This window comes from Cloeon dipterum, chromosome 4 (assembly GCF_949628265.1).
Source record: "Cloeon dipterum chromosome 4, ieCloDipt1.1, whole genome shotgun sequence".
Classification (NCBI taxonomy): Eukaryota; Metazoa; Arthropoda; class Insecta; order Ephemeroptera; family Baetidae; genus Cloeon; species Cloeon dipterum.
The window spans coordinates 7,592,828-7,611,855 of record NC_088789.1 but is presented as its reverse complement, the minus strand read 5'-3'; the positions used below and the strand labels follow the sequence as shown (position 1 = coordinate 7,611,855).

General features: G+C 41.5%; 2 protein-coding genes across 3 annotated transcripts in view; one reads left to right on the top strand and one right to left on the bottom strand.

Moving 5' to 3' along the window:
- LOC135944615 (dehydrogenase/reductase SDR family protein 7-like) overlaps positions 1-7,524 on the bottom strand; it is a 52,816-nt gene extending 45,292 nt beyond the window's left edge. The window contains exon 1 of the mRNA XM_065491690.1: positions 7,512-7,524. The gene's annotated coding sequence lies outside the window, so the exon portion shown is untranslated. The remainder of the gene's footprint in view (positions 1-7,511) is intronic.
- The window catches only part of sm (smooth), a 63,435-nt gene that overhangs the window by 17,620 nt on the left and 26,787 nt on the right, over positions 1-19,028 (top strand). For both annotated transcript variants that reach the window (XM_065491682.1, XM_065491683.1), the window contains exons 3-6: positions 9,397-9,466; positions 12,566-12,651; positions 14,447-14,543; positions 16,620-16,683. In XM_065491682.1, the coding sequence (XP_065347754.1) occupies positions 9,397-9,466; positions 12,566-12,651; positions 14,447-14,543; positions 16,620-16,683 (317 nt within the window). The remainder of the gene's footprint in view (positions 1-9,396; positions 9,467-12,565; positions 12,652-14,446; positions 14,544-16,619; positions 16,684-19,028) is intronic.

The window sequence follows — 19,028 nt, the reverse complement described above, 5'->3', positions numbered from 1 at the left end:
ATGCACGCGCGTGCTGGGGATGAGAGAGCGAGTACGTATTATAATGGGCGCGTGTGGCACACGGCAGGCGACTCACTCAATTTCGGCTGCAAACACGCCGGCAGCTGCTTTATTGCGCTTTATATCTGCGCTACCGCTCGGATGGGCCGAGTGCTATAAGCGAAGGACGCGTGGCCGCTTTATTATTAAAAATTAAGCAATTTGCATCTTGTTGTCTGCCCAGCGCTCTGCGCTTAATTATTTGATGAAAAATCTCGTTTTATTAGCCATTTTGGCGAGGGTGAGTTTTAATAGTCTTACGCGAGCCTGAAATGGAAATATACGCCACCTTTCGTCGAGGTTTTAAATTTACGAAGAAGACATAAAATTCCTCTAAAATGGGGTTACGATGTTAGTTGGATTAAAAAAATGTAGCTAAATCAGCACTTGAGCGTCAGAAGATAGATTTTACTTTTGATTTTTACTCGTTTGAAACAGCTAACAATTGCAAATGAAAACGATTGCTGGATTCAGGACTAATTTCCTGGGGCCGTTCAAATTTATTGTTTGATCAATTAAATTATACAAAGTGCAATAATCAGAACTGGACAAATAAAGCTTTCGAATATTTACTGCACACAAAACAGATTTCGATTCCTTTCCTCTCATCGAGATCTATCCAACTGTGTATACCTTGCGACGGGAAAACTATATACTTAGCTATAAAATAAAGAACAAGACTTTCGGTAGGAAGACAGCAATCTACAGGGCGCAATAACTTTGCAGCAGCTCTACTAAAAAATACAGTGCTATACATAGGTTAATTTTGGCTTTAACTCAATCCTTATACAGATTATTTAATGCTCTATAGCAACAAGGGTTCTTTATACCAAGTTTCGCATTATCTTTCCTCTTAAAGTCTCCGCGGCATTTCTTTGTTGACTCTACAAGCAATCTAAAGATTCTGCGAAAAAATATCACCCACTCAAAACTTTTGCAATCAATACTTTGTCTCTTTGAATTCCAACTGTTTTCACAAGTGCACGATAACTTTTATCCCAAATCTAAAATATATACCAGCGCTCTCTTGATTTCACTTAATACGCCCGACTTTTCAAACACGCATGCGAGTGTGGAAACGCATACACAGCCTCCATTGATACAACGGCGATAAGACCTTATCTGCTTGAGCAGCCGCTCGCGTGAAAACGGTTTTGTCGTCGTGATGCGAATCTACTTTAATTGCAGTCCCCTTCTCGTTTGTTGTCTCTAGCGTCCAATTTAACGCAGACAGATAGTAGTATAATATTTTGTTTTAATTACACAAGCACCGAGGCGGACACCTCGTGTAAAGGCACTCTGCCTTCCGGCAGGAGGGCACACGTATTTTTTGTGTATTTCAAAAAAAAAATTCACGCGTCAGTGCCCTTCCCAGGCGGGCGGGCGGCTAAGCGCGGAATTCGCAAAGCAAATAAGAGAGCGGCCGACGGGAGAACAATTTTTAACGGGGCGAGTGACGCGTGAGGACAAAAATTCCGTCTGCCTGTCCGTCCGCGGCCCGTGCGAAAATTAATTTCGGCTTTTTGAACTGACATTTATACACCTAGCCGGCTCTGTCGTGCGAAATTCTGCAGCCGGGAGCCCTTTTCATCTCGCCATCCTTTCCCTTTTGGCCCTGGCACGCTGTAGATGCATTTGCGAACGAGAGAACATTAATATCATTTTGTCGGTCGCCCGCTCTTCCAGCCATGTTTCGCCTGAAAAATGGAGCGCGCCCATGATTTATTGTGCTACGTGACGCAAAACGCGCGAATTCGAACGGATTACCGGTCTGAATAAAGTGCGGAACGTGACGATCCATTTAAATTGAATCGAGTTGTGCAAACGCACGAGAATGATTTGGGCGAGAGTCAGATGCACAGACAGAGAGATGTATGGTATTGGCCTTTGCAAATAAAACGACCTCTGTGACATGTAAGGTTTCCGTCTAGGCTCTAGCGGGAAAATCCGATCAACTATTTCAAATTCTTCAGCTTGACTTAGCAAATGCAGAGATTTATAGGTTTCTTCCACATATTTCATAAAATTTTTCAATCAACGCAGCTGCATGAGCAAATTATACAAGCTTTACTTAAAAAAAATAAAGCATTGTATTTTTTTATTCGGTTCGACTGCAAACAACAATAGTTGAGTTCCAAACAGATTAAAAATATATCAGAGGTCCAAGTCCAAGTTGTTTGTATTAACATTCTTCAATGTTGAAACTCGTCCAGGGGAATTGAAATGCTGACCTACCGTATGCTAATTCTAACCCAATTTGCAGTCCGAATAATTTGAACAATTTCTCATGTTGTAAATGCCAGCCGCGAGGGGTGATGTTTTCCGAGCAGTAAATTTGCGTGCCTTTAATTAAATTGCATTCCGCATGCAACGTACTGAAAAGCGTTCTTTCTTGCCCGCTTGGCCCGGGAAACAAACGGCCTGTCCGCTGCACGGTTTTCCGAACTATGTCGTCGTCTCGTAGTGCACATGCATACATGTAAATTGCGACTCCAAGAGCCAGTAGCACTCTCGCGAGAGAGCTAATATATTCGGGCCAAGATTAATTGGGTCTCTCTCTTTGCGTACCGCGCGCACACGCTCAGCAGCAATCGGGCTTAATTCAAAATTAGTGCGGAATTAATCATTTCATTAGGATGCGGGAATTCACCGACTCAGTTGCGTGCACATACATTACCGGCTTGGCGAGCATAATACTACATTTGCGGCCTTTTTGTCTGCTCTTGAGGGAGCAGGCTGCCAGGGCGGATCTTAAGTGGCGTCTGCGATTACTCCCTACTAGAGTGAGTACCAAGAACAAATTTGCCGAGCGGTGATCAACGCATGTACAGCGCAGAGGAGGACGGATTGCGAGATTAAGTGTGCTCCTGCAAAAACTCCTATTACTCACACTAACCCTCGTGTACTCTCTGTCTAAGTTGAGCTTCTTAGTTTGAAATTTTTAAAATTGCGTAAACAATTCAGAGGCTTAATGAAAGAGCTTGACATCAAGCTGAAATAATAGTTTTTCCTTGTTGTTTTTATCTGTCCATCCAGCTTCTGCCAAAGCTCGTAAATTATGACAACAGAGGTAGGTAAACTCAAATCCGTAATAATCCGCTGATCAATTCATAATGTTGTAAAAAATAAAACTGGATCATTTGTTTAAATTGTCAACGTCAATTTGTACATGTATTACATTTTAAATTAAATTTAGAATTCAAGTCAATCATTTCCAGGTAATAAATTTCTCAATAAACCAATTTGCGTAATTAAAACAAACCCGTGGTGAATATGAAACCATAAAATTTCCCTCCTCTGCCTCTGGAGGGTTGTAAAATGGACGTTTCACAATAGCCGTTGCAAAGGTAGGTGAACCTGTGCGGAACCCAATCGATCTGAATGCCTAACTAATTGACAAAAATCCCAGTTTATTAATATCACTGGGGTGTTTTGTATGTTTGTCTGTCTTGGTGTGCGCGCCGCGACTCCGTCAGCAATTTCCACCCCTGAAGCAAGCGAGTCGCAAGCAACGTTGTTTGTTGTTTTGGAAGAGTGGGTGTGAGCCGGGAGTGGGTGAGAGAGAACGAACGGGTAACGGGGTGTACTCAAACAGCAGAGAAACTTTTCATCCGTGTTTGTTCATTAATTATCAAATATGCAGCCAGTGCAGTGCTCAATGCTTGCACGCTTTTACTCACCCACACATACCTCAGCTGTTGTTAAGTTCACATACGCGCTCGCTCTAATTGTTTCCACCGCTGAAAAATTAATTAAGCGAATTGTTCTCTCTAGCTATAGTTAGCCAGGCTCGCGGATGAATTATGTAGCCGTCCGTTCGTTCTGCGAAAGGGATGAATTAAAATTTCAGTCGCTGTGCGGCCTCGCGTCGGCCGTCGGCCGGACACGCGTGTGCCGTGAATAATGGATGCTCCGCCACTCCTCGGTGCGAATAATCATAATTGCAAATAACGGTGGTCAGAATTACGGCGCAGATGCTAATTAATGGGCTCGCATCCGGCTCTAATTTTGAGAATTGGCTCACCGTCATCGGGAAATTGCTTTTTATTCGCGTCTCTTTTCGCGTTTAATTGAAAGTTGCTGGCTGGAAACGTTTCAAACGAGCCAATTAAAAGTTGTGGTTGTTCATAACAAACACACACACACACACATTCGCTAAAATGCAAAGCGGATGGCAATACATGTTAAATGGATATTCAAAAGCTTTGCTGCAAAATTACATAAATGCTATCTGGATTTTTAATTGATTGAACTATGTCCTGTTTCAATATTATGAAATTGGTCTTTAGCATTTGATTTAAATCAGGTAGAAATAAATTAATGTTACAATTACTTGTAATTGAGGCAATGGCAAAATTGGCAAACACCTAAATAGTGTGAGATAATTAATTTATTTTGTAACATGTCATACGGCCGTCAGCCAATCCGTGATTTTGTCTAATTGCTTTTTCACTGTATCGGCTCGGTGTTTCATTTTGTCAACTGACGCGTCAAATGTAACAAATATTTTTATAGAAGAAAAATTTGGAATTCCACGTTGCAAAATGGTCACCATTTGATTTATATGCCAACTAGTTCCGGCTGTCAATTGGAACAATTAAAAAATATTTTTAGATCGTACAATAAAAATACACAGAATAAACATTTTCTTCTATGAATAAATCCTCAGACCTGTGACCTTCAATCAAAAAATTTTTCTTTTAAATTTTGAGAAATATCATTGTTAATCGCAATGCCATGAGATGGATTAAATTACAACAGAAACAAAAAACTAAACTGCTCAGCTTAAAATATATACCCATAGGACCACGCACCTTTCTACTGTAACCATTTTAAGCTTCTCTCCTATACTTCTGCTGCAAATTCTCAACTTTCGGAATTTTATGTGCCAAGATATCTTTATTTGATCCTAAAAGGCAATATATATATATTCATTCCTTCAGTAAAAGTGGTAGCGAGGAATATTGATATATTTTACGACCTCTGACACTTTGATGTTCCTTTGTTCGTCCATTCATATTCCGCAATGGCGGGCCAACAGCGGCAGCAGCATTAAAAGACTCCATCGCGAAGCATTTGTACCCTCAATTTCAATTACACGTCAAGATTTTTATCGCCCGTCCGCCCGTTCACTCACTCGTCCATTCATTCATTCGGCACAGCGGAGTGCATAATGGCTCGCAATTTACGTCCTAGCCGGCAATTCAGCATTATCGCACGGTAGTAAAAAAAACGGCATGCAGGCAGCCGTGCGCGCGACCCTGGCGAATTATTATGTGAGAAAAATAGAGTGCGATAAAACACACACACCCCGGCGCGCGAAAAGCCGACTTACACTATGGAGTTAATAAACGCGCCACACTTTGTTAGCCGGTTGCGCGAATATTCCATTACCCGTCTTTTTTGCATAATAAATCTCTCCGGAGCACGCTTCAAATCTGCCTTAATAACGTGCATAATTAACAAGCCCGCCCGCCGCTTATTATTAAAGTTTAGCGCCGTTCGCGTCGGCCCACTCGCCCCGGGACACTGCATGCATGCATGCATGTTGACCCGCCGCCGCCGCCACCACTACTGCCGTCGACGTCGTAATTGCCCCCTGTGTCCCCATGCTAAAGTGCAAATTGGCCCTGGTGTCGGCGTCGGGCGCGGTTTGACACGCCGCGTTCGAGCCGCCGCCGCCAAATATTGAATTAGACAAACTGGACAATTATAGGGCCACGTTTTGTTTTTGTTTGAATGACCGCTCGGTCTTTAACGAGAGCAGGTTCCATATTCTCGTGCGCTAAAACGTGTCGTGTGCCGCATTGATTTGTAATTTAAATTCCAGTCGTAATCAATAAGTTCAATGCTTACAAGCGACGGCGCGCGGTAATCCAAGCTGAAGCGTTTGCAAATTGCGTTGTGGGAAGTGTTGTCAGTGTTTATTATCAATCTGGATAGTGCTGTTTGAAAATTAATTTCCGTTTTGAACGTGATGTCTATCAAAATTGAAATTGATTTTAAATTCTAGTTAAAAGGGCATTTTAAAATAGTAGAACTGCAGTAAACAACCTATTAAAATGTGTGCCAAATTTTTTTGACATTTGAATAGATGTTTTCAAGCACTGCCAAGACAGACGCTGCTAGAAGAACAAATGCCTGTAATTATTGTTAAATGGGGTTACTTTGGGAACATTTGACTCACAAGACTTGAACCAAGTGTAAGAATACAATAATAGACTCTTGAGTTTTGCCACACCGCACTTGCTACTTTATATTTTGCAACTTCGCGTAATTCAATTTTTTACTTAAGCTGTGCTCTCAGAAATTGTGTGAGTTTATATCAAGCGTGGCCTTCCTTAACGTCATGCGTTTTGCTGTTTTGGGAATTTTTTGCCTTTTAGAGATGAGATTATTATACAACTGCAAAAAGGCAAATAATGGGAGTCAAAGAAATCCCAACACGGCACTCGCTACCGACTACAAATAAATGTAGAGCACGTTACAACGCCCCACTGACGAGATAAGACCGTCTTTATTGATCAATTTACCTAGCAATTAGATCGATAAGCGGCCGACTTAACTGGAAACGCTCGTTGCCGCCTCCTCGCTGGCACATCAATCGCCGCTGACGGACCATGTTTCGCCATCGGACGGTCACAAGTGCCAAACAAGATTATAAATGCATACATATATCGGGCCCGCGTGTTTACATGCTCTCGTCGCGGATTCGATTCGCTGTTGAGCCCACTCCATCTGTCCAAATGGAGGGCTTTGTTTGCACTTTGGTTTGTTTGAGTGGCGGCCGCCACTTTTGTCTTATGATTTTGTGGAACGAGTCAGCGCGCAAAGGGTAGGCATATTCATTTGCCTAAATATAACGCTTGTCTGTCCTTTGATAATACCATAATGTGCGAAGTGTTTTGGGCCACGTTCGGATATCAAAGTTATCGGCTGGCAATCTCCGCCACTCGAACGGAGATTATTACGGTCGTTTCGGCTCGTTATCTTTCTCATTGAACGCAATTACTCTGCAATTCATGTAATGCTTATCAATGAGTCAGGCCATTAAAAAGTAATTTCGTACTTACCTATCTTGCACTTAAAAATTATCTGTGATGCTTTCTCTAAGCAAATTCATTAACAACAAATCCAACGTTCCAGTGATTAGATTTAGTGCACTTTGTTTGTGCGCTAAAATAAGATCACATTCTATAATCCTTCATGTATATTTGCAAAAAAACTTATCCTCAACCGTGGAAAAATCTGGTTTTTCATTAAAAAAATAAACGGTTAGTGAGTTTTAGAGAGCCTATATTGCGACATTTTCCAGATCCTTTTAATGTATTTAAAGCATCAGAAGATGGGATTTTATTTGATCTCCTGTGAGCTATGTGGATATTTTATATGAATTTAAATTTGAGGAAAACGGCAAAATAGTCACGGTCTGGGGTCTGGTAATTTAACACAGCCCAAAAATCGGCGCACGTTGCAAAATAAAGGCCAGAATAAATTCAACTTTTGCAGATATAAAGGTCAAAATTACTGCTACAAGAAGAAAGTAGTCAATTTATCAAAATGATAATTATTCATATTCCAAATATCTTTCATTACAGTACTTAAAGTAACGAAATTCTGATGTTTGTATTTTCTTTATTTAATTTGCAATGCATGGTATTTTTCGATTAAAATATTGGCTATAAATTCTTCGTTAATAAGTAGAAGACTAAATGAAACGAGCGTCGTTATCATTTATAGATATAATTTCATTTCTAGCGCGAACATGATAGTATAATCGGCAGCTGCTATGTGGAACGGTGTAAGACAAATAATGAAATTTGATTTGCACTGCGTGACAGAAATCAGCTTGCGTGTAATCTGAGTTGGCAACAGATTACGGAAGATTCAATACTATTATAGTCTTTTTTTATCTCCAATGTTTGTAAATCCTTTTGTCGTCCGATGCTCCTGATGCACTGCACGGAAAGGACGTCATTTTCTCCGAAATTATCTCAAAGAGAAAACGTTGTGCGGCTTTAAGCAAAACACCCATCCGCGGCAATAAATTAGTTGAGACGATGCGGCAGTCACGCACGGAATGCCGCCCTCTTTCAAGAACGGCCGACGGTTTGATTTACGACGAAAGTGCTTTTTATCGAATTTCAGCTCATTTCATACTGTCATTCAAAGGGTTGCTAGCAAAACACAAAGGTATGCTCGAAATTGCAGTCATTTGTCAGACGTTCAGAGTGCTTGAATCGGATATTAATCATGTGAAACGGAGAAAAATAGAATTAGGCCGAGTGTCTATTTTCTGCCAGAGAGAAAATACTGAAATCTGGGAGAGTGGCATTTTCATTAGGATGGTACTGGAAATCCTTTTGAACAGCCACGCAAATACGGCAGTGGATTAATCAGGAAAAATCGGCAATTTTCTCGCAGCAGATTAGCATTTAAATGAAAGCAGCCTGGTCCTTCTTGATTGCGAATCTGCCGAGCTCATTGTCCTCCAGAGTTGTTTTGTCTCTTTTCTTGCTCTCTTGGCGCCAGCGCAGAACGCGTGGATTTAAATTTAGCCCAGACGACGTATTGTGTTTAAACTGGTTGCTTTTGAAATCGGAAACTGGCTTAATGTGCTTTTTAATGTGTCATGTAGGAGTATGTTCGACTTCGTTCACCCAAATTAAATAAAAAGGAGGGTGCGTCCAGGGAAAACTTACACGTGCGGTTGCTACATAGTAACACGAGTAGACGACTGCTGAAATTCACTAATGCGACGTTTAAAATGATCTGGACAGCCAGTTGCACAACCTTCATTCAATTACTAAATTAAGAGTTAATATGAAGCTTTTTGTAAATTGGACGACAGAAAAAAACCGCGCTTTTGGAACAGTCTTTTAGGTTGAAATCTCTTTCTTATGTCTACAATGGGAATACATTTTTATGGCAAGATGTTAAATTTCCCGTCAGCTCGCATATAGTCAGTTCAATTTTCTACCATCACTTTTGCAACTTTTATGTTCACAAAGCTCATTTTATTTCGTTTTCCTCCGCAAGAAACTCTTTCCAGGTATATACAATTCTATTTGGCTCAGGTTTCTAGTATTGCAAAGTATATCCACAGCGTTCTTTTCTTCCTTTCATGCGCGCACCAAACCGACGCTTTTATTCGAAAGAGCTTTCATTTTTGCAATCCGTCCGTTTTCCTCGCTTCCTTACGGCCAACAAAAAGAGGGAAATATATATATTTCCAGCAACGCACTTTTCACCTGGGTCCGTTTTTAATGGATGTGCCAGCAGAGAAAAATGAGAGAAAAGCCAGCCCATCGGCCGCCCGCTAATGCTTCACTCGCTCACACTTTTCCTCTTTTGCAGGGCGGAATCTGATAAGTTGAACCACGTTTTGCTCTTCACCATAATCAACCCGCTGTACCCCATCACAGTGGTGAGTAATGCACCCGTACAGGCTGGCCCGTGAGGGTTTTGCTTAATAGATTAATTCACATGCATGTTTTTTGGAGGGTTGGGAGTTTTCTTTCCTTGCAAAATACCTTTGTTATATTGATAGATTGGTTTCTTATCGGCATTTTTACTTTTCCATTATTTTAGTGACGTTAGTATTGTTAAAACGACATAATAATTAGCATTTGTTTTAAAATATCTAGGTAGGAAATTAATTCGGTTGAGTGATATTATTTATGAAGTTTGATAAAATTATTCTCATATTTTTGTGATGCAATTATTGTCATACATATTTTAATATTGTTTATTAGCCATTTAACATCACTCTCAAATGAATAATTTAACTGACATTTTCAAGAGTCATTTTATTGAAAAAAAATGTTCCCTACGTTCTTTCATTCCCTTAATAATATGAGAGTATGAATCGTGGAAGAAGTGTCATAAGTATTAATTTCCACCCTAGTTATTAAATTTGATTGTTTAATTTTCCTTTGTACCTCGCCTCTCCCAACCCGGTCGCTCCAAAAGGATACGCCGACACGGAGAAACAGTGCAGGGGATCGGCACAAGCGGTGGGACCCATTTCCACCCCATTCCTTGGCACTCACAGCTGTGCGGCCGGGCAATCAAGTGCCGGGCCATCCTATATCCACACACACCTCACTCACTCACTTGCTCTCATCCAACGGCGGCAGTCACAAAGGCAATAAGCTGTGGGTTGGGCGCACGGCGTTTCAGCTTCCGCAATTTTATTCATACACGCCCGCTCGCCCCTGCTCACTCCCGCGCACCCCGAGCCACCCGCACGAGAAGCCGGTCGGTCGCCCGCCGCCGCCGCTACCACCGCTGCCGCCGGAGTGCATCGATTAGATTTATTGGTTCCACGAGAGCAGCCTCAATGCTTTTACCCGCGCGCGCGCGCGCTTACTTACAGTTGAAAACATTTCTCTCGCCGCGACGAGCAATTTTTCTGCTGAACCGAAAAATAATTGCCGCCACCGCGTGAGACGTAATTCATCTCTACCGAGCGTGAGACACCCTCGCCTTTGACAAGCGACCAATCAACCTACTGCTCTTTGAAAGCGTTCCGGTTTTGACGATTGAGTGTTGCAACTATGGCAATTAATTTCAGCAGAACTGCTTGCGTTTGCTTTAATAAAAAAATCGCCTTTTGATTTACTTCCAAGCCGCCATTTGCCATTATTAAAATCAGCTTCCGATCAATACCCATGAGAACGACTGTTTAAATATTAAATGTGATTGAAAGATTTTAGATGTTCGTGAATATTAATATTTGTACAATTAATATCAATAATTCTTGCCAAAATCAGAGCTGAAGGAAACAAAATTTTGATAATTTAGATAATGATAAATAAGTATCGTATTTTTTAGAAAAATGGTGTATGTTAGGTGAGATGCAAGAATCATAGGCGATTTTTTGGTTTACTTATGCCAGGTGTCCCTATGGTATCACAACACTAATTACCAAAATTATTGTTGGTTGCTCGAGCTCTCTCATGTGAATGTCGTTCAAAATCAAGTTTTACATAAATGAGTAAAACACATTAATGTTCCCTTAATAATTGGCAAAGGATCGGTACAGAGTAATTCCTTTACAAAAAAAAGAACTAGAAATCTGGTATTTTTTTTTACTATTTACCTAATTTTGCAGGAGTCGGTGAAAAATTAAAAAGAATACTAGAACAAAACCAAAAATTTCCCATCGCAATATTTTTTTTTATATTTCCAGCATTTTTGCGGCTATAATCTTAATTTCATTTGCAGTGCTGCAGTTGAAAGTTGCGAATTAAGACGGTATTATTGTTTATTTTTAATGTCTAAATTTTCTTGAAAATTACATGAAAAAATTGGTAGCATGATTTTCCCTCTCCTCTATTAGGCACGTCAATCAAAAGAATTTTTAAGTGAATTAACATACGCTTTCATTAATAAGTCCAAAAGACAAGAACTTTATATCAATGCTGCTGAACAAAGGTTGACAATTCATACTTAACCTTCAATAGATGAGATTTAAGAGAGATAAAAAAACCCAAATAAATGGCATTTTTACAAAACAATACTTAATTATATCTGTTGAGGAATCAGAAGCAACACTGGAAAGTATCAGAAAGTGTCCATAGCATTATCAAAATTAGGAAAGGACATATATATACACCCTATACGAAACTAGAAAAGCTGAAATTACTGTGCTTTTTTCCTGTGCTTTGGTTAAATGCTGCTGTTGTTGAAAATACATATTAATTGCAAGTGTTAAAATAAAGTAAGAGGATATGCTCATTTGTTCAGAGGCTTTGGGTTTCAGCGGCGCAATTTCGTGGTGGCTATATAAACGCATGGCCCTAAATAACTAAAAATGTAAATTCATACATACTGCTTTAAAAGTAATTTTTAGCCATTATTATTCCGCAACAATGAAGTAAGCATTTTTATTCATGACGGTGGTGTACGATAAATAGGTTTTCCTACACCACCTCCGAGAGTTATATTCAAATGAGGGAGTATAAACAAAGATTTTACATCTGAAAAGCACAAGATTTTTTACGGGCGCCTTCCATAATTTCCGAATTGCGCCCGCCGCCGGAAGCCTCAACTTTTTGTTTGTATTCCCATTTGAACGGCGGAATTTGCATGCCCATTTGTATTCGGTGCGGCAACAATTCGCTCTCGCGGTTCGCCCGCACGTTCCAGGGGGTCCCGGTCCCGGCTTCTATTTGCCTCCCTCTCGAAGAGCGAAAACAGTAGTTTTTGCGGCGCGGCTTGCGGTGCCGTGTCAGTGCAGCAGCACATACACACACACCCATTGATTTATCTTCTTTTCTGACCGCGCGCCGCATGCCGCCGCTGCAACCAAGTGTATATTGAAGGGAATCGGCCCCCCAATAAACGCGCCCCGCAGGCACACGAGGCCCTTTTATCGTTGCCCGGGCTGCTTGCCCCTCGAGCGTGAGAAATGGAACCGATAAATTCGGCCGCGTCTTCTGCCGAATCTTTCTTACTCTCCTATCCTCATCTATATGAATATATCGCTCGGCCTAATTACTTTTCTCTCCTTCTGTTACAGGATGTGCTGCACACCATCAGCGCCCCCAACGGCCAAGTGGTGCGCATCGTAATCTTCAAGAAAAACGGCGTGCAGGCCATGGTCGAATATCCTTTTCCCGCAAATTAAAAAGTTTTGGCGACAGAGTGGATTAGGGAAGTAAAGAGAATGGAAAGCCGCAATGGCACTTTAGCTCTGCGCTGTCTTAATTTTTATTTCGGGCTTCGCGCAAACACGCTGCGAATCCTAAATATTTCTCATAAAAGACTTTTACTGCCTCAGCGTTTAAAAAGGTCATTAGCCCGGCGTTTAGCGGGGAAATGGAGCATCGGGTTTTTATCTCAGCCAGATTTTCCGCTCACGAAATGTGTATATCCAGCAGCTCGAAATATGCGTTTTCCTATATTCCAAAGTGACCGCGTGAGAGGATCATAAGCCGCGCGTAAAAGCACCGTTTATTAAATCCAATTGAATGGGAGCCAACATTTTTGTATCAAATAAATAAGCCTTACGCAACGATATATCATTAGCCATTGTACGAAAATAGTTCACAGACTGGCCTCTCCTTTTCCGAACGTTCGTTTGATCTCAAATCGATGGCCGCATAGCCAATATTACGTCAATATTACGTAAGTTGCATCCATTCTTATGACGCAGCAAATAGCGTAAATTCGATCTAAACGAGCTTATTTTGAGGCCGAATTGCACAGTTGTTTGCATGAAAGTACGTCATTATTTTGAAACACACAGCTCGCTATTCTTGACAACACTTTCGTTCTAGCTCAAAATTCAACTCACAGATATTGAATGCTTGAAAGATAGCTGAGAAACTTTTATTACTACTTCAACCTCATCCTGTTTTATTTTTTACTTTCATTAGGTCTGCCTTTTCAATGCTTATCAGACATGACTATGCTTTGGTTGAAGAGAACTTATTTTGAATCGTAGGTTGTGCTGCCAACTGAAAGCAACATTGAATTGACAAACAAACCACATTGAAATCACAATAGAGTTTCAATTTCCATCGAGACGCGCAACAAGGAGCCTTTTGGCGCCAGTCGAAGCCTCAACCAGTTTGCATCTCGCGTCCGGAAATATCTTGAGCAACCAGAGCAGCCTTTTGTTTGAGGAAGCTGCTGGTGCGGCGTCGACTGACTGCTCCACTTGACACCAGAGTGATCCATCAGACCCGATCCGTCTTGATTTTCGGTAATGTCACTCACGTGGCGTCAAGTGAGGTCCAATCGGCGCCTCGCCGCTAAAGACCCTCGGCGGACTGGCTTGCAGTTGGGACGCACGACGCCAAAACGAGTCTAGTGCACCGGGAGACGGGAAAAAGAAAATTGAACGTGAAAGTGGAGGCTTGAAATTTTCACAGAAACTTGAAGAAATTCAATCAGGACGTGACGGAAATGCGAAAAGCTCTATAACGGCTTAGTTTGGCCCCAAAACTATTGCTGGAAATTCTATTTCAACGAGTTTACAAACTCGAATGCGTGTTTTGCTTCAATGTTTACCGCTATCCGCGATGAATATTCAACGGCTAAGTTGCGCACAAAGAGCTGATGGTTGCGAAAGTGTTCCTCGACGCACAAAAGCCGTGCGCTACACGCGTACAACGTGTTTCGCAAGGCTGTTGGATGCGATTAATTGCAATTTGATCGTTTTAACAAGCGTCACTCGGTAATTCTCCCCGAGGGCACCTCCTTAACAGGTCAAACGCCTTCTGCTGCCGCCTCAGAGTTTGCAGTTTCACTCGTTTTTGCGTGAATTCCACTCTGTTTGTCTCGACGGCGTCGAAAAAAGAATAACTGTTGCCGCGCGCGGCGCGTGCTTTTCACTTTCGCCCGCACACAATGTAATATTTTTAGCCGGCGGTGTTTCCTTAACTCAAGCTTGCACGTTTGACAGCGTCGAGTCAGCAAAGAGAGCCAAGGACACGCTGAACGGCGCAGACATCTACTCGGGCTGCTGCACCCTCAAAATCGAGTATGCAAAGGTACGTACAACGCGTGTTTGGCTTGTGCATTAGCAGGGAATTTGCGGCCGAGTTTGTTTAGGCAGCGTAGTAAAGAAGAGGAAAAAGTCACTTTCGCTCTCACTCAGCGGCGGAACCGGCCGCGTGCTGTTGTTCGCCCGGGCGCTGCAAAAAAAACCAGGGGGATTTAAATCATTATTGCCGCCGCGCGTTTTTCATTTTTCATAAATTGCGGCCAGCAAAATTTTGTCGCTTTGAGCACACCTCTTGTCTTTTGTCTCCGTGCTTTTTTTTGCGGCGTGCATAATTTAAAAGCAGCCGCGGAAGCAGATTTTTCCCACTTTCCGCGTACAAAGAAGCGTTTTGTGCTCTGCTGATATGCATATCGCGCGTATAATAAATTCGAAATTGAGATATTTACGAGGGAGGTTGGAAAAGCTTCTTGCTGGGCTGCTCGCGCGCCAGTTATAAATAACCACTTTTATGATCGCTCTTCAAACTTTCTTTTTTCACCCCGTGGTATCATTCATGGCGCTCTAGTTATGGGAAAAAATTACTCTTGAGTCGGCACCGTCGCCCAGAAGTTTCACGTGCATAGAGAATACTGTATGAAGAGCAAGTCTCGCTCGGTGGTCCGAAAATAAACAACAAATTACTAGTGCCAAAGGTTGGAGCAAACTTTTACTTCCCTAAATGAAAGTTTTGTGGTAATTTTTTACGGGAAAAACTGCTGCTCACAAGGAACATGTTAAGATGCCCCGTTATATGTAGGTGCAAAAACATGCACGTGTATTTTTTAATGTAAACTATAGAAGGTGAAAATTTTTAATTTCATGGCTTTAGTGAGTAATTAAGATCCTTACGGTACTTAAAAACGGGAATTGTTTTAAAATCTTTTCCTTTAGTCCTGACCATTTTTAATATTAGACTATTTATTATCAACAATCTCCAGATATATGTGTAATTTTACTTTCAGAAACAGTAATTAGAATGTAGATTTTGGCTGGGAAAATCGTAAAGTTGATCCAGAATTTATGTATTGAGTAACTGATATTTATGTAAGAAAGGATACCAAATATGCGGAACAACTATAAGCTTTAGTTTATAAATTCAACTAAATACTTTAGGAGAGCGCATAAAATGGAAGAACATTTGGCCAAATTTAACAATAAGAAAGTTTAACCGCTCTAACCGAATAAGGACATTTTTTGCTCTACATGCAAGTACTAAAGTAACAGAGACCATAACAAATCCACATTTAAATATTAAAGTATTTTTAGAAAGATAAAATTACTCTGTCGGTTGATTTGTCTCATCAAATATCTATACACCCTCTTTCATCATAATTGAACTAAAAAAAGGAATTTTGAATTATTTGGTAATATTTAAAAAGCTCTGTAAATAGCTTGAATTTTCGTAAAATCGAAGAATGCATATTTTAACTAGGTTCACATCACGGCAGGCTACACGCGAATCCAGGGAAATCAATACTTGCCACAACGCAAGAATCCTAATGTGTTAGTACTTGTCAATAAATTTCCATACTTCATGTTCTTTTTCACTTATTTGTGACGTACCTCTAATTTGAGCAAACGGTTGTTCGTAATTGACATAGTAAGCAAGTTGCTCATTTAGAAGCAGCTAATTGAAAACAAACAGCTTTGTTACTGGACCTTGTACGGCACATACCACATTCTTTTGCACTTCAACGAAGGGATGAGAGCAGGACTGTGATCGAATAATACCTTATCGCACCGTGAATTTTATTAAACTCATTTATTACGCATGCGAACGACTTCTGATTTCAATCAAGCATACAAAGAGCCTTGTTTAACCCCCGTCTGCTGGGGATTCGCCTTCGCCACGAACCAGAGAAATATTGCCGCGCGTATCGGAGAGCGAATCTGGTTTTTGTCGGAGATATTCCACGCGAATAGCCAGCCGGCTACACGTATATATATTGCGAATTGAAAGGCAAACAGCCGGCTTCTTCCTCTTCTCTTTTAGTAGCCCCGCGAGGCATGGAATCCATTATTTATGCAATATTGATGGAAATTTGCGCGGACGTGATGATATCAGGCTTTCCTCTGTTTGCAGCCATCCAAACTGAACGTGTACAGAAACGACAGCGAGAGCTGGGACTACACCGTGCCAGATTTAGGTAAGTCGCTTTAAAACATTTTCCACGCCGATTTACTCACCGCCTTCAATGAAAAAATAAAAATCTATTAAAATCCGCACCAAAACACTTGGGGTCTAAGCAGAAAAAAACTTAGCTTTCCTCCCGTACTCTAAATCAGTCGCAAACACGCACGAGAAATTGAATCTCACGCCTGTTTTTCGCTCATGAGAGAACCCTTAACGAATCTTTTCCACTTTCTTCCTCCCGCCGCACTACTTGTCAGGGGAGATCCGCCTGAGCGAGCGGACGCGTGCATGCACATTCAGCAAGTACCTCTACATACCTGGTGAATGCGTGGGAACGTTTTGTACAAACACATGCATATATTCATGCTCACGCGCCTTTCTTTCGACTGGTTTTGAATTACTCCTCCTGCTTTTTTGCATTTCCTCCGCTGAAACAAACCTCACAAACATGCAAACAGCACATACTCCACCCTTCAAGTCGGTCGTCGTCAGCAACAAGCGCGCCAGGGCCATCGGGCCGCTGCGCCGTAGGTCTCTCGTGCACTTGAGCGAGCCTGTTCGAAGGTTTTCAGCATCCGTCAGGACCTTCTACGGTATCGGCCTGACATTGATTTTCAATAGGAGAATGCAAACGTGCTTATTACGCACAATTTTAACCCGATTCTTGATAGTACTCAATTAATTGATATTCGTTTTGCGTTCGAAGCAACGGATATTGGATTTATAATTATAAAATTTAAAGCTGTAGAGTAAAAAAGTATACATATATTTTTAAATTAATTGATAACAATTTGCCACAAAAATGTTCTCTTTTGATTTAGTCTTCATGTGACTTAAACGAAAACATTTTGCTTCCAATGAATTTAATATGATATAGGGGTTTTCTTTTAACATATCTTCTCGAAAATTAGATGCAATTTTGGGCTCGTGAATTCAATGAGAAAGGGTTTTATCTAGTGTAGGTCGAGTGGTGGCATTCATAGAATTCGTCATGGTACTCCTTTTTAATTACATGTACAATTAGTTAAGTCTATCGTTTTAACGACCGGTGAGACGTAACCCTCTGCAGATTGCTGCATTGTTATGCATATTAAGTACTGTCAATGAGGCCTTAAGGACTGAAACAGCTGTTGCCCAGTACGAGAACGTACAATATCATTTTTCTCTTTGATTATTTACTTTTGCTGCTGATCCTGATGTCAAACTTAACAAATACACAGAATTAAAAAAAGTTGATAAGTATGATTCTTCTGCGATAGCAACTATAAGAGCCAAAGAAATCCTGATGTTTTTTCCACTTCTACAAGAAGTGCGTGTCGCAAACTGTGCGAAAGATAAGCTTAAATCACCTGAGCCTAGCTTCCCATTTTAAAAAACGGTTCATTTATTCTGTAGCACATATGAATGACCAGTTCATTTCAAGATCAAATTAAATTACGCAGCAATTTTCTCATGAATTATTCATCTTGCTGTGAAATACTTTTTTCTCGCTCGGCCCATGTTGGAGATAGCCCCGTCCGACTGGCGTTGTGTACATTTATATGTGCGTACTTGATACAGCGCGGTGTAAAGAAAAAACGGAGCGCACGCATATGTAATTCAAGCGTCGCTGGTGCTCGCTCATTCCTTATTTATGCGAGCGGGGTAAGCGAGCATTTTATTAATGCGCGAAGGTGTCCCACCTTGATTACTGTCATTTGCACATATACGTACGGTAGTGGGTCCACCGTGGTGAGGAACAATGCGCGCTTGAGGTCGTTTGTCTATTAAGTCGTAAGCGTTGCAAATGCGATTCGTGCTTGTACAATGCCGGTCGCTGTCACCGGCCGGCTCTAATGGCTTTAATCAGTCACACATGCGACTCATTGTTTCGATTCGTCGGCCGATTTTCGGCGTCGGCTAACGAACTTCCGCCCGGGCCCGATCAGCGCGGCCATTGTTTGCCCTGTCGTCTCGCAGCGGATCGATCGGCCCGACTGACTGACCGCTCTTTTATTTCGTCCCCGTTGGTGGGACACGTTATTGAATTAGTTAAAGTGACGGACCAGCTCTTTGTTTGTGCACGTTGCGGTGTCAGTCTGCGCTTGGAAGAGAGTGCTGCGGAACAGACGTCCCGGGTTAATTTTCTCTGCCATTCATTGTCAAAAATAAATGCCACGCACCCACACACAAGACTGTTTTTGTCCCGAATGTGACGCGTGCTGCGATTAAATCTTCGTTTTGCGTGTGTTTTGACTGTCAAACGCGTCATTTTCAGGTACTTGCATGACGTGACTGACACTTCGGCAAACGTGTAATTCGCGTTTGACAATGGTCACTGGTTCCTGTTACACCCTCAATGGCGCATTTAGCCTCTCG